The sequence below is a fragment of the Cynara cardunculus genome (genome assembly GCF_001531365.2).
Source record: "Cynara cardunculus var. scolymus isolate 2C chromosome LG 14, CcrdV1, whole genome shotgun sequence".
Taxonomy (NCBI): Eukaryota; Viridiplantae; Streptophyta; class Magnoliopsida; order Asterales; family Asteraceae; genus Cynara; species Cynara cardunculus.
Window position 1 is genome coordinate 2,610,141 of NC_037541.1, and position 12,861 is coordinate 2,623,001.

General features: G+C 36.0%; 1 protein-coding gene across 2 annotated transcripts in view; it reads right to left on the minus strand.

The window, feature by feature from the left end:
- The window catches only part of LOC112526602 (protein SCAR3-like), an 11,456-nt gene extending 1,497 nt beyond the window's left edge, over positions 1-9,959 (minus strand). Inside the window, exons 1-7 of one of the 2 annotated variants that reach the window (XM_025136955.1) lie at positions 9,549-9,959; positions 5,989-6,152; positions 4,314-4,437; positions 4,105-4,237; positions 3,199-3,266; positions 797-3,104; positions 205-306 (exon numbers count right to left, since the gene is read on the minus strand). In XM_025136955.1, the coding sequence (XP_024992723.1) occupies positions 205-306; positions 797-3,104; positions 3,199-3,266; positions 4,105-4,237; positions 4,314-4,437; positions 5,989-6,152; positions 9,549-9,703 (3,054 nt within the window). In that variant the 5' untranslated portion in view covers positions 9,704-9,959. Of the gene's footprint in view, positions 1-204; positions 310-796; positions 3,105-3,198; positions 3,267-4,104; positions 4,238-4,313; positions 4,438-5,988; positions 6,153-9,548 lie in introns of both variants that reach the window. The other variant, XM_025136954.1, reaches the window with a different exon arrangement.
- Positions 9,960-12,861: the final 2,902 nt, after the last annotated feature.

The window sequence follows — 12,861 nt, forward strand, 5'->3', positions numbered from 1 at the left end:
TGCAGATGGATCAGGAAATTCCTTTTAATATACATAACATGCGATTATTTTTAGATTTTGTAAACTTATGAAAGTTAAGATTTTGATATAATTTGTTCTGAAGTAGACATAAACCAAAGTTTGCTTTAATTTGGCAGACAACAGAAATCCAGGAGGAGCATAAGACTGAGATGTGAAGAGTATAAACTGCCAAGAGCTACTCACTTTTGTTCTAATCTGCTGAAGGAAGTCTTCTTTTTCATCACCAGCTTTCCAATTGGTAGTGCGATTAGATTCATTCTGAGCATGCCGATTCTGCCACTCAGGCTGCTGCAAACAAAATACCATCGTGTCACCCGTTTTTGTTTTCAGAAGCGTGCATCAAAATGAAACAAAGTTTGTTTTAGTTCCTATTTAGTGCAACAAATAATTTATTTTTCTCAATCAATGTAAAGAAGTTTCAAAGTTCCTGTTTTATACCCATTTTGACAACTAACCTGTTGATTTTGTAACATCTAATGACGTTGATACCCGTTTACGAACTGTTTATGAAAGGGTTATGAGAAAGTGTACAACAAACTTGACATCCACATCATCAAATGTTACAAGATTAACAGATTACCAGTCAAAATGAGTAAAAAAATTGGAACTTTGTTACATTGATTGAAAAAAAAGTTTTGTTATACTTAATAGGATTTAAAGCAAACTTGGTTGCATTTTGATGCATTTTGCTTTTTTCAGAAATACTTTGATTGGTATATAGAACGTAAAATTTACATTAATCATTAGATCAAAACATGAAAAATAACAAACTTACCTCGTGCTTAAGCGTGAGATCGACCGACTCAACAAAATGGTCCTGTTTTATTGGAGCTGGCACTGGCTGCTGCGATACTGTAGGCTCTGGAGTTGTCAGATTCAATGCATAAGTCAAGGCTTCCGAGAGATCATCTTCTTTCTCCATTGTCACATCAGGATTTAGCTTAGTTCCCCGCCATTCCATAGGTGGGAGAGGTGGAGGAAGTGATGTGGGCTCCTTAGGAAGGCTTGACTGAAGAACAGACTTCCCATCAAAGTCACCAGTTATCTTGTTATGTGAAGTGTTCATAGAATCGAAGTTCGGAAAATCGTGTAAAAGACCATGCTGAGAAGGGTGCATGCCATCTTCACTAAATGAACTTTGATGTCCATAGTTTCCATGGTCATGGAAACCTTGCTGGAATCTAATCCCGTTCATAAGAGAGCTTGAAACAGATTCTGCAGAAGAGATCCTGCCGAAAGCATCATCTAGCTCATGATCCTTGATTCTGGGAGAGTCAGTGGAGTCCCACTGCTCAGAATTTGATTCAGAAGGATGACTATTGCAGTCATCTGATGCATATGGAGACGATCTACAGAATGTGTCATCATCGGAGTCTGAAGCGGATTCATGGAGTGAAATTGCCGGCTCTGGCACCAACTGAAACGAAGGAAACATGTGTCCACTAGTTTCGTTGTTATTGTTTCCATCAGGGACCATCAATTTCAGTTTAGAAGTCTCGAAGCCATCAATAGGCTGGAAAGATATCCGCATATGTTCAAGAGGGGGAGAAGAAGGTGAGATGAGCGGAGGTCCACTTCCAAATTGTTCTCTGAAAGGTATCCCAGTAACGGTTTGATATCCTTTCTGCATGCTCTTACTCTCAGGAACATCACTTCTCACAGAGCTGGCAAGCCTTTCATTCCCAACAAGCGTTATCTGTCTTCTGAAACCATTTACTAGTAATCTATTGCTAAATTCAAATATCCGAGATGAATTAGTGATGTCTTCCTTGCTGTCTTTAGTAGGATCGTCTTTAGGAACTGGTCCATCGTTACAATGATGCTCTTGAGTAAAATTAAACCCATTGCTACCAGAAAGTTTGCCAGATGATTCAGATTTGGGGCCGTTGACCACCATATCTTCTCTGGCAACATCCCCAACAGCATTGCAGGTGTTTTTCTGACTCTCGGTTCTATTTTCTTCCATGGGGCCTGGTCCAACAGCCGTTGGCAGACCAAAATCTGGAGGTTTGGAAGGCTCGAGTCCCAACAGACCACCATTTGTCCAGAACATAACTGGATTGCCGAGTGTAGCATTAGAAGTTGATGATGATGGCTTGGGAGACTCGTAAGTGCTTACAATCTGTTGTGAGTTTGGTTCTATAGAGCTAGAGTATAATCCGTCACTGGCAACAGTCTCCAAATTTGCATCATTTCTCTTGACTTCTTCCAATTCGACTTTTTCTGGGGTAGTAAAGCAGATTGAAGATATGGCATCCACCGGAGATGAACTTGACTTGGTCAAGTCTTCATAATTCTCATTCTTAGAGGAACTGCAAGCGTCCACATGATATTCAGGGGATACTGCCTTAGGGCTGAGGCAAGATTGATTTTCTGGAACTTGAAACTCAAAATTTGTAGAACTGTCATCTAGATGACCTGCTTTATGCATCTCTTCCACATCTTTGTTGTTCAAACTGGAGTATTGCTGCAGTTCTCGCTTTGTCTGGAATTCGATATCGGCTTCAGATTCTGATTCAATGGTGTTAAGTGCATCCATGTAATAATCTGTTTCGCTCTCAATCTCATCAGGCTGGCTCCCAACGATAACTGATGTTGGAAGAGGTTCATCCTGAAAGCCGAAATCAATCTGATCAACATCTTCCTTCTCTTCAGTATCTATCTTCTCAGTTGTACAAGATATCTCCGTGACATCATTTGGCTGGCCTGTAGAATCTAGGATTTCTAACTTTTCATCCCATGTAATATAAGATGATCTTGACCTACTATGCTCTGCTAAATAACTATCGTGGATATTTTCATCTGGGACTCCACTGTTTTCATCAAGGGAAGCCGAATCAAGATAAGAATTATGCTGCAGATTTGAATCAGAAGACAGTTCTTTAGCATTGTTATCTTCAGATTGTGTGGAGTAGCTTGGACGGATGATACACTCTATGTATTCCGACCCATTTCTTGAATCAAAAGCAGTTAAATGATCTCCAATTTCAGGTCCAATTCCAGATTTTTGTGGAACATGGAATGTGGAGACATCTTGAGAAGGGGAAGTTTTCCCTTCAAAGTTTGAAGAACCATAATCCGTTCTGTAGAAGAAGAATCAACATATAACATCATCAACAAGTAGTCAATTTCTCTACTAATTTCATTGGAATCACACTTAAATTTAAGATGTGGTACCTGCCAGCATGCATGATTTTGGGAGCACCATGTGTCACATCTCTATACCTCAATGAAGATCTCTTTTTCTGCATGAAGTAAACATTGGTAAGACAGTTCAAGCATGGTTTACCATAAGGATCCATGAGTTAGACACTTTATACAACTTAGGGGCTGTTGGGTTGGTTGTCCATTAAGTCCTATACAATAAAACTGTCTGTATAGATTGGAAAGGTGTTTGTTTGGGAGTTTTTTCATGGATAAACAAGCATGTTTTTTAATTGGGAGGAGCAGGTTTGTAAAAAACTTGGCTTTTCTGCATAAAGCTCCTCCTAGAAGCTTATTGGATAAGCCACTTTCTATATCATTAAACCACTACCAAACAGTCATGTATAGCTGACCAGATAAGTTGTCCCATTAAGCTCATTAAGCTGCTAACAAACAGGCCCTTATTCTTAGATGATGCAGAAGGTAACTTTGGCGGCATCAAAATTTTACAACAGCAAATAAATATATATTTGTAAACCAATAGCTATTAGAACTGCAATGGTAAGAAAAAGTGCTCAGGACCTTCCTTCTGCTATTAAAAACTAATTGGTTGCTTCATGTATTTTGCAAGCATCAGAACAATTATTATCTGTGATCTTTGTACTCTATTAACCATTTCATAATTGTATTCAATAAGTTGGTACAACTGTAATATACAAGTTATTATTATTATTATTATTATTATTATTATTATTATTATTATTATTATTATTATCTTTTCCAGGTTAAATAGAAATAGAATTTGAATTCCTGCATAGTACTAGTTTGAACTACATCGGAATTGTAATTGATATATGAGATTTGATTGAACTCAATGGTGAACATATCTTAGCTGATGAGGATCATAATACAGATGCATATGGGGATTATGAAACATACTTTGCTTCTACGAGCCTTCTTTTCTCTCGGTACGCTTTGAAGATGTGCTTCATAAGGCCCAGCTGAAGTTCTTTTAAAATAAGTTGGATCAGAATATCTTCTGAAGCAAGATCCTGGGCCCCCGATGTCAAATCTGATAGTAAACCATGAAGGTTAAGTCATCTACCAATCTAATAGAATTATAATCGGACAATAAAAGATACTCATACTTGTCAAGCTTGTGCAGACGTGGAGGATCACGGCAGTCTTCATAGGAGTCCATAATGCATCGTGGCAAGTCACTATATATGAAATGGTTTTGTTCAGTTCTGAGTCGAGTATGCCAGTGAGAACCTGCCATATATGAGTATATGTGAAGCACTTTATCTCCAAGTAATAAAACAGTTATTTCACAGTTAATTACAATTAGCGACTTCTTGGATTAGTAGGGGAGCCATGGAGCAACTGGTAAGGTTACACTTTAGAGACTCGAAGGTCATGGAAGTAGCCTCTTTGCAAAATGCAAGAGAACTACTGCATAAAATTACCTCCCTCTCAAAGTCCCAACTCTTACTGTCTTACAAAGCCGAGGAGTTGTGATGCACTGGGGATTTTGGAGAATTCTTGGATTACTACTTTCGATATTCACAGTCTATGAAGTCAGAATTCAAACCACCCATTGTCATTTGTTAATGAGTTGATACAAACATTAAATCATAATTCTGAAAGCTAGAGGAACAAGTGCAAGAATTAGCTGAAAGAGTGTGTGCAATAAATTGAGAAAACTAATTCTCAAGTATACCCAAATAAGATAAACCGCTTAGGAGTCCACGTACATGAGACATTTCCTATGATGATTTACTGCACCAATTGATACATCTACAAGCTCAAGCACTACAAAGGAAAGAGATTCAATCTTGTGCGACATTCCTCTTATTTGCTCTTAACAATTTCATAGATGGTAATTAATATTCGCCCTAAGATGGTTAGGAGTAGATCTTGCCCTAGTACTTGTTAAGTGGTTTAGCTTCATTGCTTGTTTTAACTCTTGTGTTCATATTGCCTTTAATGTTTATTGTCTTTGATTCATGTTTGCACACTGTTCTGTTACTTTTTTCATAACTCATGCCTTCCTCTTTCTTTCTTTAATTTCTTCAAAACTTCCAATTTTTTTGACAATTTCTCTTTCATCCATGACTTTCCACAACATTTTGCAAGCTAGGGGTTTGCGTGGAAACAAACTCTCTGCCCCTTGATGTAGAGAAAAGGTTTGCATACATCCTACCCCCCGAACCCTACCCCACATTGGGATATGCATAGGCCGGATACATTTGTATTGGTTTGGTTTGTAATTGATTCTTACATCTTGAGTTAGATCTCTAAATCGTTGTCCGAGAACCTTAATTGCTTGTAGGTATGAGGTATCAATCACTTGCAGAGGTGAACCACAAGATGTGGCACCTACCAACATAAAAAATTAAATTTTCAATGCTACTTGAGTCCTAGATTATAAACATCATGATTCATAAGAAGCATATAAGTAGATGTATCAATTGTTTATAACTACAAAGTTCTTAAGATAAGCGGGTTATGGTGCTAATTGTCTTGGGGGAGATGCACTTATGAATGTTGTAGGTGCAGTAAATCAGTCAATCAGGTACTTCGAAAGTCTGGCCATTGAAAATAAGTACCAAGAAAGTTGTAATCTATTCATTATAACATGTAGTCTCTTCTAATAATGAGACAAAACAGACCAATAAAACAGGTTTATTCGACCTGGCTAAGGTGCTATTCTGTAATTATGACAAGGAGAAGAAAAAGGAATCTTACCAAGATTTTTCTTTTTTGGTGCGGTAAAACAAGCATAATAATCAGTAGTGCAAACACAAAAGATGCAAGTGTTACCAGCTGTGTAAGCGAAATGCAAGTGACTCCGTTGTGCCAAGATAGCCTTTTCTAGTGGAGGGAGTGCAGCTTCAATGTTGTGTACTCGTTCTACCAACTTATGGCTTCTAGAAGATGTAATTAGCACTTGTTCTTGTAATCCATGAAAAACCTCTGCTGCAAATCTATACATGCAAAAGATTTTATCTCAGGTCCCGAAAGATACAGCTTTAGAAGTGAATAATAGTTATAACCAAAATAACAGAAACAAGTTCTTGATGATGGCACGTCTTTAGCACAATTAGACCGGAGTTAAAATGTAAGGTTTTACTTAAATTACATGGAGAAAGAATAGAAAGCCAAGTAAATCATCCATATGTGCAAAGTTCCCATATAAGCATTGCAAAAGGTAATAGAATACCATATAATAGTAAAAAAAATAGGTTTTAGAAAGAAGAATTGCTAAAAGAAGGAATGATAACTAATAGATGAACTAAGTTTAAAAGGTCAAAAAAGATGTAAGAATACAAAAAGTTCTAAAATGCTTATGATACGGGGGTGTGTTTTACGTATGTGTGAGGTTGTGTACAAATCTAAAACCAAACCAATAGGAAGAAAGACGACATCTTAATTCATATATTGAATACGTAAAATAAACACAGATTTAAGATCACGTGTTATCATGCTTTTACTTTAACCCAGTGTACAATTTCTACCAACCTTTAAAATTCCAACTAGGTATGAAAGCAGAGTGTGATCAGAAATCTGAAACATCTAACATACACACTGAATTCCAATTACCTCAATTTTATGAAGGAAACGTAAGTAGATGTCAAGCTGTTGGAAAATGTGCAATCATGAGATTGAAAAGAACAATGTAAAAACTCAACTTAAGTCAACTCTTCCTTTCTTTCAACTAAATTTGCATTTCTAACATGCTCAGTTTAGCTATTAAGTTACATATCTTACTTAATGTACGGAATGCATGTTAAGTTGTTAACAACCACACAAGTAGAACATGATGTGCAATGAAGCCAGATGGAAAAAGAAGAGATTTTTAAATGTAACTACGTCCAAGCATGACTTGTTTCAACTAAAATAAAACCAAATAAACCCTGTAAATCCCACACACATCATTCCATTACTGTCGGACCCTGTACCCTTATTTGCCGGCTCCCAAAACCTTCCCCATGTCCCACCTTCAACCTCACTAACTCCCTTCTTCCTATCCACACTAGGTCTAGGTTCCTACTCTCAACTCTTCTACCCTAGTGTTACATCTCCAAGAACTCCTATCAGAGCTAATGTCCTCGGAAATATCTAAGATCGTCATGTCCATCCTTGACTATTCATCTCACACCCTTCTTGGCCTACCCCTCCACCACGCCCCCTCGACTGTCGCACAATCAGACGCTCTACTCTCCTCACATGTGCCGCCATCGGTCTGCTGCGAACGTGTTCAAACCACCGTAGTCTTCCCTCTCTCAGTTTATCCGTGAACCTGAAGATCTTGTAATTTTTGCAAAGTCAGAAGATCCTCAGTTAATGTACAAGATGTCGTATCTTACCTAAATACATCACACATATAAGGTTTAGTTGCCACCTTTCAATGACACAGGGTTGATGTTAACCACTTGAAATAGCTACTTCTATTTCAACTGCTACTTTGATTCATGATCCACAATGTTTTGCAAAAGCATTCCCCATGAGCATGAGATAAGATTTTAATAGAACATACCGTGTAATTCTTTCTCAATATAAGAAAGAAAATCATCAGAATTCCTAGAGTGGATAGGAAAGAACGCTAGATGTATTTAGGTAACAAATGATGTGTCTTGATGGCCATCCACCAAGGGAGCAATTATGCATACTATCCTGCTCTCCATCCAGAATCCCTCCTCTCGATTGCAAGTTGATACCAATCACATGGCCTTCTGTAGCACCTAAATCCTTAGATCCATTACAAACTTAGATGATACCAACACCAAGGCCCTGCATTCAAATGCTTACATAGGCATTGCTTCTGATGAATGTTATTGCAGACTTGCAGTTTGCACTTCATATGATTTGCATGCTAATGCACTCAGTATGACTTCCCATGTGTGCATGGCGTTGAATGTGAAAGGTATATTAAGATTAATAAATATCACAAAGACTAACCTAAAGGATTCATGGCTACACCAACAACAACACTCTAACTAAAGTTGCTTGTAAATCAGTTCATTGGAGATGTAATGGAAGCGTGAATGCCTCTGCTGAATATAGCTATCGTATTAGAAAAAAACCATTGCCTATGAAAGATTAAGTGAAATAGCCATGTAATTTATTATGTTAAAGCCCTTGGTCAGGATTTTGTGGTTATTGTAGGACTAAAAAAATTCAGTCTGGAACAAAGGATGTGATAAGTACAAATCTATCAATACCTCAAACAATCAAATGCAAGTCATCCAGAGGATCACTCATCAGTATATGCAAAAGAAGAAGAAAAACATCGTTTAAGAAAAAAATGACTATTATAAACTATTAGTATATAATATCAGGTTGATACAACATCCTGGTTTTTTTTAGATTTGATTATAGGTTTCATCATCTAAATCCCTTATATTTGATACAAAAGCAACATGAACTGTCTTAATCATAAGTAGGAGACATGATACAATAGAGATCCCAAATGTGAAAATGATGGTCATTATAGTAACCGGAGCCATTGGCATAAGGGAAGGCCAAACAAGAAAGTAAATAAATTAGAACCTACTAAGCAAAATTTCTCAAGAGGAGAATTTTTGGAACTAGCAGCAGTTCTCCCAACTTATTTGTAAATTTAGTGAGGAACAATTCTCACCAGAAACAAACAAGGACAAGATACAAAGAACCAGTAGAATGTATAAGGAACCAATTAACTCTTCCAAAGGCAACCACACCCCTCACATTAGAGTCTTGAAAATAAATGAATCAATTCTAGTCTAGTCCTTGCAAATCGAAAATAAAGCCTCGATTTAACTTTTGTAGTCAAACCAAGTTCACTAATGATGATAGATTTTCACATTCACATTTTTAAGCAGCAAGTATTGTTGTCTTCAGTACTTACAAAGTTGAATATGGTTAAAACTCTATTCAAATAAATCAAAAAAAAAAAATCAATTCCAGGAGTATCCAGTAGAGTGAACACTTCAGAAAGGGACACTTCTTTTTGTATCCAAGGTCAGTTATCTTGAACACTTTTAGCAGAATCAATCAAGAATGCTGAATGACAATGAAATAGAACTTTATAGTATGGAAGCCTTTTACATGTCAGCAATTAACACTTCAATTATGTCCCAGAAATGTTCTGTTCAAATGTTTTCATTTACCTTGCTATTTCACAAATTTCTCCATCATATCACTAAAATTTGAAACGTGAACACTTGGAGAAGAAAAAATAACAAATTCCACAGGAAATCATTACACTGAGATTCCATATAAACCGTAAATCAAAACATGTAATTCCGCTCTATCAAATTCAAATTCAAATTCAAGTTCACCAACACACTCGGAAAACCAGAAATACAAAAACAGTAAGAAAGAGAAGACGAGATAATTACTCAGCAAGATCGCCTAATTGACGCAAGATTCCGACGAGGCCAGCAACCGCAACACCATCAAGCACCGCCTTGGGATCTTCTCGGTTGGTTTCCGTGTACAACTCCGGCATTCCTAACCCATACTCATTTCTCACCTCCACCCTCACCAACGGCATCTCTCCTTTTCCGTCTACCTGGTGTCTGTAACTTACTTTCTCTTTCCAAAATTAAACTCCCACGACTCTACCTAAGCAGTAAAGATTCCGATAACTGCAACCATAAATGCGATGAGAGAGAGTATGGGAGTGCGTGTTTGAGTGTGAAAGTGTGTGAGAAAGAAGGATTTTGTAGAGAGAGAAAGTAGGTGAGTGGATTGAAGCAGCTTAACTGCTATGGGGGAGTGAAAGCTCAGTATTTTCAGATCAACCAAAGAAAGAAGAAGACGACGACATTGCCAACTCTACAAGCCAAATTTTGGTTCCTGGGTGGGTATCATTGTTGTTGATCCCTCATCTCAAATTTACCATTTTGCCCTTGCTGTTTTTCATATATTTCATTAATTTCTTACATTTAAATCGACTGAAATGGACATTTCTCTCGGTGTAATTGATTTCTTTCTTTTATCTAAATGTCACAAAAAAAAATTAAAATTTCTGTTTAGGTTCGCAAGTGGCACCTCCGTGACTTGCAGATCTAGACAGATTTCTCTTTTGTCTTTTAGCTACATCTGCAAATTACGAATGTGTCACTTGCCAAAGTAGTAACATTTAGATAAAATTTGATGTAAGAGAAATGTTCATTTCGGTCAATTTCTCTTTTTTATTTATATATTAGATTCTGTTTTTAATTTTTAATCTACGTCCATATCTATCACAATCATAATTAATTTTTAATTTTTCCGTATTAACATCAGTTCTTTTTGTAGGCGAAAGTTCAAATAATAATAATACTTGCTTTAAGAACATGAAAACATCTTAACACATACAATCATTACATGTGATACTGTGTAGGGTGAAATAGTGTGCATGCGACTTGGCCCGCAACCTAGGTCGCACTTAGTTCCGCTTGGCAGTTATGTATATACCACCAATTTAACTGAAACCTGACGTGTTAAAGATGTATATTTTACAAATTATTCATATGGGTTCATACATACATATTCAAATATTTTCTTTCAGTAATTCATATATGAATATTTTCTCTCTTTTTTTCCATGATATTTGATATAGATATCTGGGAAATTGACAAAGACAGTAATTTTCCACAGAACAACTCCTAACTATTCCTCTCCCATTCTCAATAAAACTATCTGCAAAGCACCTGGAGGTCAAAAGGGTGGTGCCTGATTGGTTTGAGCTTGGCTCCAAAGGCCAAAAGTACCTAGAGGTCCCAGGTTCAAATCCAAGGAGTAATAAAAATCTCTTGTGGCCACAAAGGTTCAAATGGGGGTGACTTCAAGCTATCTGCAAAGCAGGTGGTCGCTCTGTGATTAGTCGGCTCGCATAGCGGGTTGGATATCCAGGTTAATCAAAAAAAAAATAACTACCTCTGCAAGTGACTATGCTTCAACTCACGGAGGGAGCATTTTTCCATGAATTATGCTAATTTCTGAAACAACAAAATCAATGTCAAGCACGTATATATACATTAAAAAAACAGATTATCCAACAATCGTGTACAGAAATGAATAAAAAAGTAAGGGTATGAAAATAACAGTTGTGGATCCTCTCATCGATTGACAGTTGTATTATGTAACCTGCACAACACATTTGTGATTTGTGGATCTTCTTCTCCAGAACTTCTTTCAAATGTCATATCTGCAAGTTGTAACAAGGGCACTTATAGAGATTTTATTATGGTAAGTTTTAAAAGAAAAATGACTGATAGATGAATTGTTCAGTGAAAAATAATTGTTTCTATTAATTTTTGTAGATATTTTTTTGTTAATATATAGAATAATTACAAATAGTAAAAACAAAATTTGGATAAAGTGACTTTTGTGGGGGGGTAGGTTGTAAAAAAGACGAAAGTGACCTTTGGTGTTTGTATCTTGTCTTTGCCAGGGTGTATAGATGTGGTTCCCATGATCCTTTTTATAGGGAATTTAATTACTTAATATGCCGTGGGGTGGGTCTGCCTTAATTATATATGTATTTCAATTACTAATTAATGTTTCTTTTTTACTTCTTTATACATACATACATTATATATATATATATATATATATATGGGATCACGTGAGACCAACATGTTTTTATGAGAGCTGTGAGATCACTTTTATGCACTTGAAACGTTATAGCAAAATGTTGTGAAGGTAAAAAAAAGCCGAACCTTCACAGCAAAAACACTGCGAATGTTAACTTCACAACATTTTGTTGTGAAGTTTCAAGTGTAAAAAGGTGGTCTCACGGGTCTCATAGGGTATATGAATAATTTTTTTTGTAACTCCTATATCATTAATTGAGAGTTACAAATTCCATAAAACCTCATGATTTTTGCATTTTTTTAATATTGATCTTGTGACTTTTCATTTTTTATATTGATCTTCCATTTTTAATGTTTATGAATTTGTGATTGGCGGGGAGGTCCGCTTGTAAAGTGTTTGTTATCGTTCAAGCAATTATGGATAAAGACATTGGAAAACAACACAAAATTGAGAAGGTTAAAATTGTTCATAGTGATAGTCGGAGTTCGAGATCAAGAAGTAAAGTAAATAATCAAAGTGAGTGTCTTGGTAATTATGAACACAAATTAACATATATGACACAAATTGGCATGTATACACCCATCTGAACACAAATTGACATATATGAACACTTATGACAATTATGAACATAAATTGAACATATATGTGAACATTTGTGATAATTATGAACAAAATTGAACATATATGAACATTTGGGCAATTATGAACACAAATTGAACACTTGTGGCAATTATAAACACAATTGAATATATACGATTTATATTGTTTGTAATTGATGGTATTGATTGCACCTCCTATTTTACATAAATACTCTTGAGCTACTATGTTCACATATGTTTGTGAGATTATAAGGATAATAATTTAAAGTTATAATATGATTAATATTAACCTTATATTTTAAAAATCAATGGCCATGATTAATTCATAAAGTTAACACAATAATTTATGTTAACAAATGAACTTGCCCATATATATATATATATATATATATATATATAGACTTGGGATCATGTGAGACCAGCCTGTTTTCGTGAGACCCGTGAGACCAACATTTTACACTTGAAACTTCACAGCAAAATGTTGTGAAGGTGACTTTTTAAAACCTTCACAGTGTTTTTGCTGTGAAGG